Here is a 16,317-nt window from a genome sequence, read left to right on the forward strand (position 1 = left end):
GTATCGACGTACTCAGGAGAAATTGCACAACAACCTTTGTGGTCTAATTTCTCCTGATACCGTTGTGAAAATAAAAATTTGGGGGCAAAAAAATCATTTTTGTAGAAAAAATTAGATTTTTTTTATTTTCACGGCTCTACGTTATAAACTTCTGTGAAGCACATGGGGGTTCAAAGTGCTCACCACACATCTAGATAAGTTCCATGGGGGGTCTCGTTTCCAAAATGGTGTCACTTGTGGGGGGTTTCCACTGTTTAGGCACATCAGGGGCTCTTCAAACGCGACATGGCGTCCGATCTCAATTCCAGCCAATTCTGCATTTAAAAAGTCAAACTGCGCTCCTTCACTTCCAAGTTCTGCGGTGCGCCCAAACAGTGGTTTACCCTCACATATGGGGTATTGGCGCATCCATCCTCAGCCACTCAGACAGCACCCATCCTCAGCCACTCAGAGACAGCACCCATCCACAGCCACCCAGAGACAGCATCCATCCACAGCCACCCAGAGACAGCACCCATCCACAGCCACCCAGAGACAGCATCCAACCACAGCCCCTCAGAGACAGCACCCATCCACAGCCCCTCAGAGACAGCACCCATCCACAGCCCCTCAGAGACAGCACCCATCCACAGACCCTCAGAGACAGCACCCATCCACAGCGCCTCAGAGACAGCATCCATCCACAGCCACTCAGAGACAGCATCCATCCTCAGCCACTCAGAGAAAGCACCCATCCTCAGCCGCTCAGAGACAGCACCCATCCATAGCCCCTCAGAGACAGCACCCATCCACAGCCACCCAGAGACAGCACCCATCCACAGCCCCTCAGAGACAGCATCCATCCACAGCCACCCAGAGACAGCACCCATCCTCAGCCACTCAGAGACAGCACCCAACCACAGCCACTCAGAGACAGCATCCATCCTCAGCCACCCAGAGACAGCACCCATCCTCAGCCACTCAGAGACAGCACCCATCCTCAGCTACTCAGAGACAGCATCCATCCTCAGCCCCTCAGAGACATCACCCATCCTCAGCCACCCATGGACAGCAGCATCCATCCTCAGCCACTCAGAGAAAGCACCCATCCTCAGCCGCTCAGAGACAGCACCCATCCATAGCCCCTCAGAGACAGCACCCATCCACAGCCACCCAGAGACAGCACCCATCCACAGCCCCTCAGAGACAGCATCCATCCACAGCCACCCAGAGACAGCACCCATCCTCAGCCACTCAGAGACAGCACCCAACCACAGCCACTCAGAGACAGCATCCATCCTCAGCCACCCAGAGACAGCACCCATCCTCAGCCACTCAGAGACAGCACCCATCCTCAGCTACTCAGAGACAGCATCCATCCTCAGCCCCTCAGAGACATCACCCATCCTCAGCCACCCATGGACAGCAGCATCCATCCTCAGCCCCTCAGAGACAGCATCCATCCTCAGCCACTCAGGGACAGCACCCATCCACAGTTCCTCAGAGACAGCATCCATCCTCAACCCCTCATGGACAGCAGCAGCCATCCACAGCCCCTCAGAGACAGCAAGCAGCCATTCTCAGCCACTCAGAGACAGCAAGCAGCCATCCTCAGGCACTCAGGGACAGCACCCATCTTCAGCCACTCAGGGACAGCACCCATCCTCAGCCACTCAGGGCCAGCAGCAGCAGCCCTCCTCTGCCCAGCCACTCAGGGCCAGCAGCAGCAGCCCTCCTCTGCCCAGCCACTCAGGGCCAGCAGCAGCAGCCCTCCTCTGCCAAGCCACTCAGGGCCAGCAGCAGCAGCCCTCCTCTGCCCGGCCACTCAGGGCCAGCAGCAGCAGCCCTCCTCTGCCCGGCCACTCGGGGCCAGCAGCAGCAGCCCTCCTCTGCCCGGCCACTCGGGGCCAGCAGCAGCAGCCCTCCTCTGCCCAGCCACTCGGGGCCAGCAGCAGCAGCCCTCCTCTGCCCAGCCACTCGGGGCCAGCAGCAGCAGCCCTCCTCTGCCCAGCCACTCGGGGCCAGCAGCAGCAGCCCTCCTCTGCCCAGCCACTCGGGGCCAGCAGCAGCAGCCCTCTGCCCAGCCACTCGGGGCCAGCAGCAGCCCTCCTCTGCCCAGCCACTCGGGGCCAGCAGCAGCAGCCCTCCTCTGCCCAGGCACTCGGGGCCAGCAGCAGCAGCCCTCCTCTGCCCAGCCACTCGGGGCCAGCAGCAGCAGCCCTCCTCTGCCCAGCCACTCGGGGCCAGCAGCAGCAACCCTCCTCTGCCCAGCCACTCGGGGCCAGCAGCAGCAGCCCTCCTCTGCCCAGCCACTCGGGGCCAGCAGCAGCAGCCCTCCTCTGCCCAGCCATTCGGGGCCAGCAGCAGCAGCCCTCCTCTGCCCAGCCACTCGGGGCCAGCAGCAGCAGCCCTCCCCTGCCCAGCCACTCAGGGCCAGCATCCCCTGCCCCTATCCTGAGCACAGATGCTGCAATTTAGCATCCAGGGTAGTGCGGGGATATGTGGGAAAGACTCCTGCACACACCTGCAGCGGCGCTTGTTGGGCTGTCTCCACCCAGCTATCGGTAACTCATCGTGTCCGGTACACGGGGGGTGCTAGATGGCCAGCACCACAGAACCCAGCCACATTGCGTCGTCACCACCCTCCTGCTATGATGGCATTGGGCCTTCATCACTATGTGTTAATATATGTGCAGCGCTATCAGATTATTGTGCTATAAGTGAAATAAAATGTGTTCACCATTAATTCCATAGCGCTGTACATATATCACCAACACTCAGGGCTCGCAATCTATGGTCTCTTTCAGTATGTTTCTATAGCATATAAACACATACTATATAGACTGCATATGCACTATATGTACACACGCTATTAGTCCAGGGTCACACTTGTGTGTGCAATGTGAGAAACGCATCAATACCCGGCACTCAGGACTGGAGTATATATTTCTATGCAGCTGAACGCTGCTTTTCCGAGTTTCGGCGGCAGTGCCGGGTATTGATGCCAGAGACTCGTGCAAGTGTGACCCTGGCCTTACACCCATGCAATCGCCTTTCTGTACCTATATACCCAAACACACTATATGCATCAAATACACTCTACATGCACATATACACTGATGCTCTCACCTCTGTATTATACACACTATACATGCATTAAGAATAATCATTTTAACATGGGCACCACAGACTGTAAAAAAATCTGTCACATATGCGCAACCAGCGCTAAGGTTGGGAAGAGGAAAAATGAAACGAACAAAAAAGTCATCACTTCTAAGAAGTGAACAAAGTCTTTCTCCGTCCAACATGCCAACAGGCCTTTCTTAAGTAAACATATACCATACAGGACAGCATAAGTAAAGGGGTGCCACAGAGATCCAAACCCATGTGGGTGTCTCAAAGGTACACCAAAAGGACACTCCTAACCATAATATAAAACATCAGAAAATTGGAGCAAAAAGTCCAAAGTATTCACAATGTTAATTTATTAGAAATAATACACAATACATAAACAGACTAGGATAAGGTAATAACAAAAGGACAATAGTACCCTGACACAAGATAGTAAGTATTCAGCATGGGTAAAGGTGCTCAAGTGCAACAAGAGAGACCAAAAAATGTTCACAAATAGTAAAATGTATCCAAATGGCTAAACTAATCTGGGCCTTCCATGATGCTCCGGAACACAGACCGCAGACATGTGCACCTGAACGCAGGAGTGGTAAAGAAAAAAAAAAAGGGAGGAAGAGTAGGGAGGATCTACAAGACTAACTGGATTGGATACTACAATAAATCAACCTATATATACAGTGGGGCAAAAAAGTATTTAGTCAGTCAGCAATAGTGCAAGTTCCACCACTTAAAAAGATGAGAGGCGTCTGTAATTTACATCATAGGTAGACCTCAACTATGGGAGACAAACTGAGAAAAAAAAATCCAGAAAATCACATTGTCTGTTTTTTTAACTTTTGTTTTGCATATTATGGTGGAAAATAAGTATTTGGTCAGAAACAAACAATCAAGATTTCTGGCTCTCACAGACCTGTAACTTCTTCTTTAAGAGTCTCCTCTTTCCTCCACTCATTACCTGTCGTAATGGCACCTGTTTAAACTTGTTATCAGTATAAAAAGACACCTGTGCACACCCTCAAACAGTCTGACTCCAAACTCCACTATGGTGAAGACCAAAGAGCTGTCAAAGGACACCAGAAACAAAATTGTAGCCCTGCACCAGGCTGGGAAGACTGAATCTGCAATAGCCAACCAGCTTGGAGTGAAGAAATCAACAGTGGGAGCAATAATTAGAAAATGGAAGACATACAAGACCACTGATAATCTCCCTCGATCTGGGGCTCCACGCAAACTCCCACCCCGTGGGGTCAGAATGATCACAAGAACGGTGAGCAAAAATCCCAGAACCACGCGGGGGGACCTAGTGAATGAACTGCAGAGAGCTGGGACCAATGTAACAAGGCCTACCATAAGTAACACACTACGCCACCATGGACTCAGATCCTGCAGTGCCAGACGTATCCCACTGCTTAAGCCAGTACATGTCCAGGCCCGTCTGAAGTTTGCTAGAGAGCATTTGGATGATCCAGAGGAATTTTGGGAGAATGTCCTATGGTCTGATGAAACCAAACTGGAACTGTTTGGTAGAAACACAACTTGTCGTGTTTGGAGGAAAAAGAATACTGAGTTGCATCCATCAAACACCATACCTACTGTAAAGCATGGTGGTGGAAACATCATGCTTTGGGGCTGTTTCTCTGCAAAGGGGCCAGGACGACTGATCCAGGTACATGAAAGAATGAATGGGGCCATGTATCGATAGATTTTGAGTGCAAACCTCCTTCCATCAGCAAGGGCATTGAAGATGAAACGTGGCTGGGTCTTTCAACATGACAATGACAAAGCACACCGCCAGGGCAACGAAGGAGTGGCTTCGTAAGAAGCATTTCAAGGTCCTGGAGTGGCCTAGCCAGTCTCCAGATCTCAACCCTATAGAAAACCTTTGGAGGTAGTTGAAAGTCCGTGTTGCCAAGCAAAAAGCCAAAAACATCACTGCTCTAGAGGAGATCTGCATGGAGGAATGGGCCAACATACCAACAACAGTGTGTGGCAACCTTGTGAAGACTTACAGAAAACGTTTGACCTCTGTCATTGCCAACAAAGGATATATTACAAAGTATTGAGATGAAATTTTTTTTCTGACCAAATACTTATTTTCCACCATAATATGCAAATAAAATGTTAAAAAAACAGACAATGTGATTTTCTGGATTTTTTTTTCTCAGTTTGTCTCCCATAGTTGAGGTCTACCTATGATGTAAATTACAGACGCCTCTCATCTTTTTAAGTGGTGGAACTTGCACTATTGCTGACTGACTAAATACTTTTTTGCCCCACTGTATCCATATTATAAATAAAGAGCATTAGTGCAATAAAGTGACAATATCATAATACTATAATACATAACAGAATAAAGTGCATCAATACTAAATAACAATAGTATATATCAAATAATTACAGTAAATATGAATAATACACGTGCAATATTAATAGATAAATTTTATACAATATATAAAGTAAAATAAGAGTGAATGGTGGGACATCATCCTTTAATCTTCCACGTGGATTGATTTCTGACGTATCACTCCAAAACGATCCTCACATCAATCATCATTAGTGTAACGGTAATTAGCAAAAGATTTTTAATAAATAAACTAAAAAGAAGGGGAGGAAAAAACATATATTAATAAAAGCAAAAATATATTAGACACACACTAGACAAATTCTTAAGGTAGAACGGGACATACTTTATAGATGCTTGTTAGCCAGTTCTGGAATCACACAGTGCTGGAGAATGCCATCCAACTGAACAAAGAAGAAAAGCAGCCACTTATGTAGATGCACACCACAAACCAATGAAATAATAATAATCAAAATTGAAAAACAGGAATTTTATTGACAGACAGTAACTTCAAAAAACATAAAACATAATTAAAAACAATGACACATAAGAAACCTGGTCCATATACAAACATAATGCACGATATATAAATACGTATCAATTGAGCCTATACACACTTGTTCGTAAAGGTAAAACCCCCCTCTGGCTCATGGGACAAAGGATACCCTGGGTAGACCTGAGCACCTATACTGGCAATCAGTGCATGCCAAGAAAAGACATGCAACCGTAATCGTGGTAACCAGGAAAATAACACCTGGAAGAAAACCACCCACCAAAACTAAAGACAGCGTAACGCCTGAAGAGATACTGCCAGCAAGGTCTATGACCTAATTGAGACAAGTGCCCAAAGTAAGGCCCATAATAAGGCCCGGATACCAAAAAGTTACCCACACGTAGAGAAGGAGGAGAAAATGCCGTCCCCGTGTGTAGCTCACTAAGGACTAGGAAACACGGCCCCACGCGTATCGTCCTACAAATAGGACTTCGTCAGGGGAGGATACCATCCGTACAATCAGTCCTGTATTTATATCCGAAGGTGAAACTGACCTGATACGAAGCAGGAGAGCAGGAAGCCGACTGGGGTGGAAGTGCAGCGCCGGCTCGAGTGCGCAGGCGCCAAGAGCAGAGGAGGACAGAATGCGTCCCCTAGCAACTGAGGCCGGGGAAGCAGCGAATGGTGTTGCGCAAGTGCAGCCCGACGAATATGCAGCCCCAGCAAAAGTACGGCGCCCATTAAAGAGCGCATGCGCCGGTAACGATCCGAAAGTGTATCTCCCAGCAACAGAGACAGGGGAGACGCCGGCCAGAGTCGCGCAAGCGCAGTCGGCCAGATGGATGTGAACACTCTGCAAGCAGCAGAGTGCACCAGACAAACCCCCTACCACAGTGAGCAAAGAGCAGATCCATTACCCAGGGCAAACTGTGCAAACAACCATAAGATAGAGTATACTGCTAATAAGTCCTGGATGTAAAATTGTGGGAACAGAAACAATATATAAAATGGGTCTCCAGAAAAATATGTAGGATGTTAGATACTTAAGCTCCAGGAGTCATAGAGCAAAAAGTAGACCCATAACAACACAGAACACAGAGATAAAAATCGTCTCCCCGATATTGTTACTGGGATCCCTTAAAGGCTAAACCGTAGCCATGGAGTGCATGTTAATATTGGCTGAGCATATAAAGCCCAGAAAAAGGTAATGGCGGGCCAACCACCAAGCATACAAATGGACACGCACACCACATTTAACCCCTTCATGATCCAGCCTATTTTGACCTTAAAGACCTTGCCGTTTTTTGCAATTCTGACCAGTGTCCCTTTATGAGGTAATAACTCAGGAACGCTTCAACGGATCCTAGCGGTTCTGAGATTGTTTTTTCGTGACATATTGGGCTTCATGTTAGTGGTAAATTTAGGTCAATAAATTCTGCGTTTATTTGTGATAAAAACAGAAATTTGGCGAAAATTTTGAAAATTTCGCAATTTTCACATTTTGAATTTTTATTCTGTTAAACCAGAGAGATATGTGACACAAAATAGTTAATAAATAACATTTCCCACATGTTTACTTTACATCAGCACAATTTTGGAAACAAAATTTTTTTTTGTTAGGAAGTTATAAGGGTTAAAATTTGACCAGCGATTTGTCATTTTTACAACGAAATTTACAAAACCATTTTTTTTAGGGACCACCTCACATTTGAAGTCAGTTTGAGGGGTCTATATGGCTGAAAATACCCAAAAGTGACACCATTCTAAAAACTGCACCCCTCAAGGTACTCAAAACCACATTCAAGAAGTTTATTAACCCTTCAGGTGCTTCACAGCAGCAGAAGCAACATGGAAGGAAAAAATGAACATTTAACTTTTTAGTCACAAAAATTATCTTTTAGAAACAATTTTTTTATTTTTCCAATGGTAAAAGGAGAAACTGAACCACGAAAGTTGTTGTCCAATTTGTCCTGAGTACGCTGATACCTCATATGTGGGGGTAAACCACTGTTTGGGCGCACGGCAGGGCTTGGAAGGGAAGGAGCGCCATTTGACTTTTTGAATCAAAAATTGGCTCCACTCTTTAGCGGACACCATGTCACGTTTGGAGAGCCCCCGTGTGCCTAAAAATTGGAGCTCCCCCACAAGTGACCCCATTTTGGAAACTAGACGCCCCAAGGAACTTATCTAGATGCATAGTGAGCACTTTGAACCCCCAGGTGCTTCACAAATTAATCCGTAAAAATGAAAAAGTACTTTTTTTTCACAAAAAAATTCTTTTAGCCTCAATTTTTTCATTTTCACATGGGCAACAGGATAAAATGGATCCTAAAATGTGTTGGGCAATTTCTCCTGAGTACACCAATACCTCACATGTGGGGGTAAACCACTGTTTGGGCACATGGTAAGGCTCGGAAGGGAAGGAGCGCCATTTGACTTTTTGAATGAAAAATTATTTCCATCGTTAGCGGACACCATGTCGCGTTTGGAGAGCTCCTGTGTGCCTAAACATTGGCGCTCCCCCACAAGTGACCCCATTTTGGAAACTAGACCCCCCAAGGAACTTATTTAGATGCCTAGTGAGCACTTTAAACCCTCAGGTGCTTCACAAATTGATCTGTAAAAATGAAAAAGTACTTTTTTTTCACAAAAAAATTCTTTTCGCCTCAATTTTTTCATTTTCACATGGGCAGTAGGGTAAAATGGATCATAAAATTTGTTGGGCAATTTCTCCCGAGTACGTCGATACCTCATATGTGGGGGTAAACCACTGTTTGGGCACTCGGCAGGGCTCGGAAGGGAAGGCGCGCCATTTGACTTTTTGAATGGAAAATTAGCTCCAATTGTTAGCGGACACCATGTCGCGTTTGGAGAGCCCCTGTGTGCCTAAACATTGGAGCTCCCCCACAAGTGACCCCATTTTGGAAACTAGACCCCCCAAGGAACTTATCTAGATGCATATTGAGCACTTTAAACCCCCAGGTGCTTCACAGAAGTTTATAACGCAGAGCCATGAAAATAAAAAATAATTTTTCTTTCCTCAAAAATGATTTTTTAGCCTGGAATTTCCTATTTTGCCAAGGATAATAGGAGAAATTGGACCCCAAATATTGTTGTCCTGTTTGTCCTGAGTACGCAGATACCCAATATGTGGGGGTAAACCACTGTTTGGGCGCACGGCAGGGCTTGGAAGGGATGGCACGCCATTTGGCTTTTTAAATGGAAAATTAGCTCCAATCATTAGCGGACACCATGTCACGTTTGGAGAGCCCCTGTGTGCCTAAACATTGGAGATCCCCCAGAAATGACACCATTTTGGAAACTAGACCCCCAAAGGAACTAATCTAGATGTGTGGTGAGGACTTTGAACCCCCAAGTGCTTCACAGAAGTTTATAACGCAGAGCCATGAAAAAAAAAAAAAATTATTTTCTCAAAAATGATCTTTTAGCCTGCAATTTTTTATTTTCCCAAGGGTAACAGGAGAAATTTGACCCCAAAAGTTGTTGTCCAGTTTCTCCTGAGTACGATGATACCCCATATGTGGGGGTAAATCACTGTTTGGGCACATGCCGGGGCTCGGAAGTGAAGTAGTGACGTTTTGAAATGCAGACTTTGATGGAATGCTCTGTGGGCGTCACGTTGCGTTTGCAGAGCCCCTGATGTGGCTTAACAGTAGAAACCCCCCACAAGTGACCCCATTTTGGAAACTAGACCCCCAAAGAAACTTATCTAGATGTGTGGTGAGCACTTTGAACCCCCAAGTGCTTCATAGAAGTTTATAATGCAGAGCCGTGAAAATAATAAATACGTTTTCTTTCCTCAAAAATAATTATTTAGCCCAGAATTTTTTATTTTCCCAAGGGTTACAGAAGAAATTGGACCCCAAAAGTTGTTGTCCAGTTTCTCCTGAGTACGCTGATACCCCATATGTGGGGGTAAACCACTGTTTGGGCACATGCCGAGGGTCGGAAGTGAAGTAGTGACGTTTTGAAATGCAGACTTTGATGGAATGCTCTGTGGGCGTCACGTTGCGTTTGCAGAGCCCCTGATGTGGCTTAACAGTAGAAACCCCCCACAAGTGACCGCATTTTGGAAACTAGACCCCGAAAGGAACTTATCTAGATGTGTGGTGAGCACTTTGAACCCCCAAGCGCTTCATAGAAGTTTATAATGCAGAGCCGTGAAAATAATAAATACGTTTTCTTTCCTCAAAAATAATTATTTATCCCAGAATTTTTTAATTTTCCCAAGGGTAACAGGAGAAATTTGACCCCAATATTTGTTGTCCAGTTTCTCCTGAGTACGCTGATACCCCATGAGTGGGGGTAAACCACTGTTTGGGCACACGTCGGGGCTCAGAAGGGAAGTAGTGACTTTTGAAATGCAGACTTTGATGGAATGGTCTGCGGGTGTCACGTTGCGTTTGCAGAGCCCCTGGTGTGCCTAAACAGTAGAAACCCCCACAAGTGACCCCATTTTAGAAATTAGACCCCCCAAGGAACTTATCTAGATATGTGGTGAGCACTTTGAACCCCCAAGTGCTTCACAGACGTTTACAACGCAGAGCCGTGAAAATAAAAAATCATTTTTCTTTCCTCAAAAATTATGTTTTAGCAAGCATTTTTTTTGATTCACAAGGGTAACAGGAGAAATTGGACCCCAGTAATTGTTGCGCAGTTTGTCCTGAGTATGCTGGTACCCCATATGTGGGGGTAAACCACTGTTTGGGCACACGTCAGGGCTCGGAAGTGAGGGAGCACCATTTGACTTTTTGAATACGAGATTGGCTGGAATCAATGGTGGCGCCATGTTGCGTTTGGAGACCCCTGATGTGCCTAAACAGTGGTAACCCCTCAATTCTACCTCCAACACTAACCCCAACACACCCCTAACCCTAATCCCAACTGTAGCCATAACCCTAAACACAACCCTAACCACAACACACCCCTAACCACAACCCTAACCCCAACACACCCCTAACCATAACCACAACCCTAATTCCAACCCTAACCCTAAGGCTATGTGCCCACGTTGCGGATTCGTGTGAGATATTTTCGCACCATTTTTGAAAAATCCGCGGGTAAAAGGCACTGCGATTTACCTGCGGATTTTCCGCGGATTGCCAGTGTTTTTTGTGCGGATTTCACCTGCGGATTCCTATTGAGGAACAGGTGTAAAACGCTGCGGAATCCGCACAAAGAATTGACATGCTGCGGAAAATACAACGCAGCGTTTCCGCGCGGTATTTTCCGCACCATGGGCACAGCGGATTTGGTTTTTCATATGTTTACATGGTACTGTAAACCTGATTGAACACTGCTGCGGATCCGCAGCCAAATCCGCACCGTGTGCACATAGCCTAATTCTAAAGGTATGTGCACACGCTGCGGAAAACGCTGCGGATCCGCAGCAGTTTCCCATGAGTTTACAGTTCAATGTAAACCTACGGGAAACAAAAATCGCTGTGCCCATGCTGCGGAAAAACTGCACGGAAACGCAGCGGTTTACATTCCGCAGCATGTCACTTCTTTGTGTGGATTCCGCAGCGGTTTTACAACTGCTCAAATAGAAAATCGCAGTTGTAAAACCGCAGTGAAATGCGCAGAAAAACCGCGGTAAATCCGCCATAAATCCGCAGCGGTTTAGCACTGCGGATTTATCAAATCCGCAGCGGAAAAATCCGCAGAGGACCAGAATACGTGTGCACATACCGAAACCCTAACCCTAGCCCTAACCCTACCCCTAGCCCTAACCCTAACCCTACCCCTAACCCTACCCCTAACCCTACCCCTAACCCTACCCCTAGCCCTAACCCTACCCCTAACCCTAACGATATTCTAACATTAGTGGAAAAAAAAAATTTCTTTATTTTTTTATTGTCCCTACCTATGGGGGTGACAAAGGGGGGGGTCATTTATTATTTTTTTTATTTTGATCACTGAGATATAATCTATCTCAGTGATCAAAATGCACTTTGGAACGAATCTGCCGGCCGGCAGATTCGGCGGGCGCACTGCGCATGCGCCCGCCATTTTGGAAGATGGCGGCGCCCAGGGAGAAGACGGACGGGACCCCGGCTGGATCGGTAAGTATGATGGGGTGGGGGGGGACCACGGGGGGGGGGGATCGGAGCACGGGGGGGGGAATCGGAGTGCGGGAGGGGTGGAACGGAGCACGGGGGCGTGGAACGGAGCACGGGGGGGCTGGAATGGAGCACGGGGGGGGTGGAACGGAGCACCGGGGGGGTGGATCGGAGTGCAGGGGGGGTGATTGGAGCACGGGGGGGTGATTGGAGCACAGGGGGAGCGGACAAGAGCACGGGGGGGAGCGGAGCACTGGACGGAGGGGAGCCGGAGCAGTGTACCGGCCAGATCGGAGGGCTGGGGGGGCGATCGGTGGGGTGGGGTGGGGGCACACTAGTATTTCCAGCCATGGCCGATGATATTTCAGCATCGGCCATGGCTGGATTGTAATATTTCACCCGTTATAATAGGTGAAATATTACAAATCGCTCTGATTGGCAGTTTCACTTTCAACAGCCAATCAGAGCGATCGTAGCCACGAGGGGGTGAAGCCACCCCCCCCTGGGCTAAACTACCACTCCCCCTGTCCCTGCAGATCGGGTGAAATGGGAGTTAACCCTTTCACCCGATCTGCAGGGCCGCGATCTTTCCATGACGCCGCATAGGCGTCATGGGTCGGAATGGCACCGACTTTCATGACGCCTACGTGGCGTCATGGGTCGGGAAGGGGTTAACCCCCGGGGGCCACCAGCCATACAACACCGTCATTCACAAAGAGCCACGATACTCATACTCAAAAAATAATAATAATAAATAAGAGATAAAGGAAAAGGTTACATACGAATAATTTTATTTAGTTATAAAGTAACATACATATGGAAGACCATAAAAACTCGTAAGAAAAACCTATTCCCTATCCCAATAATTGCACAAAGCCCATTATAAGGCCTGAGAAAAGTAATAATTGAAAGAACCGAGCTCATAGAATGTAGGTTTAAGAAGAAAAAAACCATACAGTGTCACGACCGGGAGATAAGGTGCAGCAAATAGCACTGGTCCATTAATACAAATTATAATTGTATACCTAAGTGGAAAAAGCCCCATGAGCCAGAACCCGAAGTAAAACCTAATATGTGGCAAAACCCCACCTATCAAAGTTCTCCTATGCCAATAGCCCAAAGGGGCACACATATAAAATAATCGGGTGTACTCATAAATCCAACGTGTTCCATAATTCCAAAACATTATGACATAATATCCAGGAGCCCATATAGTTGAGCTGGAGTAGTTCCCATCCTCCAAAACCGGAACAGTATCCCATAGGGCCGGTAAAATGGTAGAAGAAATCCAAAAACGATATCCAGGACATGCAGGCCAATACGGCCAAATGGTCCCAATGATTGTAGTAGGACCATGCGAGGCGACACCTAAAAGAGAGAAAGGGTAGAAAAATTAACCCAAAAAGCCAGTAAACAACAGCTCCTCATTAAGCCCCGCCGGGACTACAGATCCCAATTGAAAAATCCAACGGGCCTCAGTCCTGAGAAGCTGAGGCTTAATAGGGCCACCCCTGTTGGAAAAATGAATCCTCTCCAAGCCTATCACCCGTGCATTAAGCACGCGACTCGAGTGGTGGGCCAAAAAGTGGGCAGCCACTGGTGTGAGCGTTTTACCCCTGGCCTGATCATTAGGGGCCAAATGAATAGTCGAAAAGTGCTTCTGCACCCGGCGCCGCAATTCCTGCGTGGTTTGTCCCACGTATACCAAATGGTAAGGGCAGACAAGAGCATAAATAACACCCGCGGTCTTACAATTAATGTAAGATCGTAACTTATGCTGTCTGCCATCAAGGGGATTAACAAAAAAGTCTCTAGTTGAAGCCATGTGGGCACAAATGTTGCAGTCACCACAGGCAAAAGAACCCCGAAGTCTCATCCCCTGGCCCGTCCGAGTTGTCTGTCTTGCATAGTGGCTCCGCGTAAGGAGGTCCCTAAAGTTTGGGGCTCTCCTTGCAGTGAGCAGAGGACGATCCCCCACCACTTTCGAGGTACTGAGGTCGGTAGTTAAAATCCCCCAGTGTTTACGTAGAATTTTTCCCAAGGTGTCCCAACTATTGTTGTAAGCCGTAATGAATCTGGGCCTATTATCACATACCTTTACATTTGACTCTAATAAAGAATCCTGTGTTTGAGCCCTGGCCCGCTGGTATGCCTTGGAGATACTTCTATGAGGATAATGCCGACTCCTGAACCGATGCGTGAGATCCCTTGCCTCCTCTTGGAAATCCAGATCATTAGTGCAATTCCTTCTCACCCGCAAGAATTGGCCCGTTGGGACCCCCTTCCTGGTGTGCAATGGGTGAAAGCTCCTGAAATCGAGCAGACTATTAGTAGCCGTGGGCTTCCGAAATAGCCTGGTCACAATCGATCCATTGTCCAACGAAACCTGCAGGTCCAGGAACGTCACTGTGGAAAATGACAAGGAGTATGTCAGAAGAATGTGATGGGTGTTAACGTTCAAGGATTCAATGAATTGACAACACTCTTCTGTAGTACCAGTCCAGATAAAAAATAAATCGTCGATATAACGTGACCAGTGACAAACCTTATCCCTAAAGGTAGTTGACGGAAATACCTGGGTGGCTTCCCACCATCCTCGAAACAAGTTTGCTAGGACTGGGGCACATCTCGCACCCATAGCCACACCGGATACCTGTAAATAGTAGGTCCTGTCGAACAAGAAATAATTGTGCCAGAGTATGAACTCTAACAAGTCTACTATCAGGGAGTCATGCATGCGGTCAGAGTGGTTTAACTGATCTAGAAAAAATAGGACCGCCAAGATGCCATCTTGATGGCCAATATTGGAATATAGCGACTCCACGTCGCAAGTAACGAGGAGAGCCCCCGGAGGTATTGAAAGACCCAGACAAATACTAATAAAATGCGCCGAGTCCCTAACAAAGGAGGGCAACGTTTTTACAAGTGGCTGAAGGAAATGATCGACATAGACGCAGGCCTTTTCACACAAGCTACCAATGCAGGCCACAATGGGCCTGCCCGGAGGTTTAAGCAGACACTTGTGCACTTTAGGCAACATGTAGAAAGTGGCCGTGACAGGACATTCAACCCAAAGGAACCTGTATTCGTGATGGTCAATGATACCCAGGTCCTTGGCCCTATCTAGGAGTTTTTTAAACCTAGTAGCAAAGATTTCTGTCGGATCTGAGGGTAACTTCGTATAAAATCTACAGTTGCCCAATTGGCGCTGCGCCTCCTCCAGATAGAGGGCATGTGGCCAAAGGACCACATTGCCCCCTTTGTCTGCCTCCTTAATCAGAAACATGGTATTTTGGCGCAAACCAGTAAGGGCCCTATGTTCCTCCCTACTCAAGTTGTTGGGTATCCTAACCCGAGGCGATAAGTTCATGATGTCTTTTTTCACAAGTTCGAAAAACACCCGAACGGCAGGCACCAATGAGAAAGGGGGTGTAACATTAGATCGGTTTCTATGAGGGAAGCGCCGCCTACCTGTATCGGACTCGTTCTCCTGGAGCAGCTGAATCAGATCCTGCAATATTTGTTGGTCTGTTTGATCAGAAGAGCTGACCAGATGAGGCTGACTGTGTAACACCCGGAGAACAAGATTCCTACAAAATAGGTATAAGTCTGTGATTAGGGTGAATTTATCCGCACATTGCACTGGAGAGAAAGTCAGGCCCCTCTGTAAAACCGAAAGTTCGGTAGACGACAAAACATAATCAGAGAGGATACTTTTTGGTATCCGGGCCTTATTATGGGCCTTACTTTGGGCGCTTGTCTCAATTAGGTCATAGACCTTGCTGGCAGTATCTCTTCAGGCGTTACGCTGTCTTTAGTTTTGGTGGGTGGTTTTCTTCCAGGTGTTATTTTCCTGGTTACCACGATTACGGTTGCATGTCTTTTCTTGGCATGCACTGATTGCCAGTATAGGTGCTCAGGTCTACCCAGGGTATCCTTTGTCCCATGAGCCAGAGGGGGGGTTTTACCTTTACGAACAAGTGTGTATAGGCTCAATTGATACGTATTTATATATCGTGCATTATGTTTGTATATGGACCAGGTTTCTTATGTGTCATTGTTTTTAATTATGTTTTATGTTTTTTGAAGTTACTGTCTGTCAATAAAATTCCTGTTTTTCAATTTTGATTATTATTATTTCATTGGTTTGTGGTGTGCATTTACATAAGTGGCTGCTTTTCTTCTTTGTTCAGTTCTATTGGTTTGGCCACTTTTTTGCACCCCTAATGTGATCTAAAATTTTATTGTATTGGTAGTGCGCTCTTTTTGCCTTGTTGCCGGAGAATGCC

The 16,317-nt window shown here is 47.0% G+C and overlaps 1 protein-coding gene across 1 annotated transcript; it reads left to right on the forward strand.

Moving 5' to 3' along the window:
* Nucleotides 1-391: 391 nt before the first annotated feature.
* Nucleotides 392-5,889, forward strand: LOC138675895 (putative uncharacterized protein ENSP00000383309). Its single transcript, XM_069764555.1, has 2 exons — nt 392-1,594; nt 5,806-5,889. The coding sequence occupies exons 1-2, from the start codon at nt 392-394 to the stop codon at nt 5,887-5,889; spliced, it is 1,287 nt and encodes a 428-aa protein (XP_069620656.1).
* Nucleotides 5,890-16,317: the final 10,428 nt, after the last annotated feature.

Source organism: Ranitomeya imitator, chromosome 1 (genome assembly GCF_032444005.1).
Source record: "Ranitomeya imitator isolate aRanImi1 chromosome 1, aRanImi1.pri, whole genome shotgun sequence".
Lineage (NCBI taxonomy): Eukaryota > Metazoa > Chordata > Amphibia > Anura > Dendrobatidae > Ranitomeya > Ranitomeya imitator.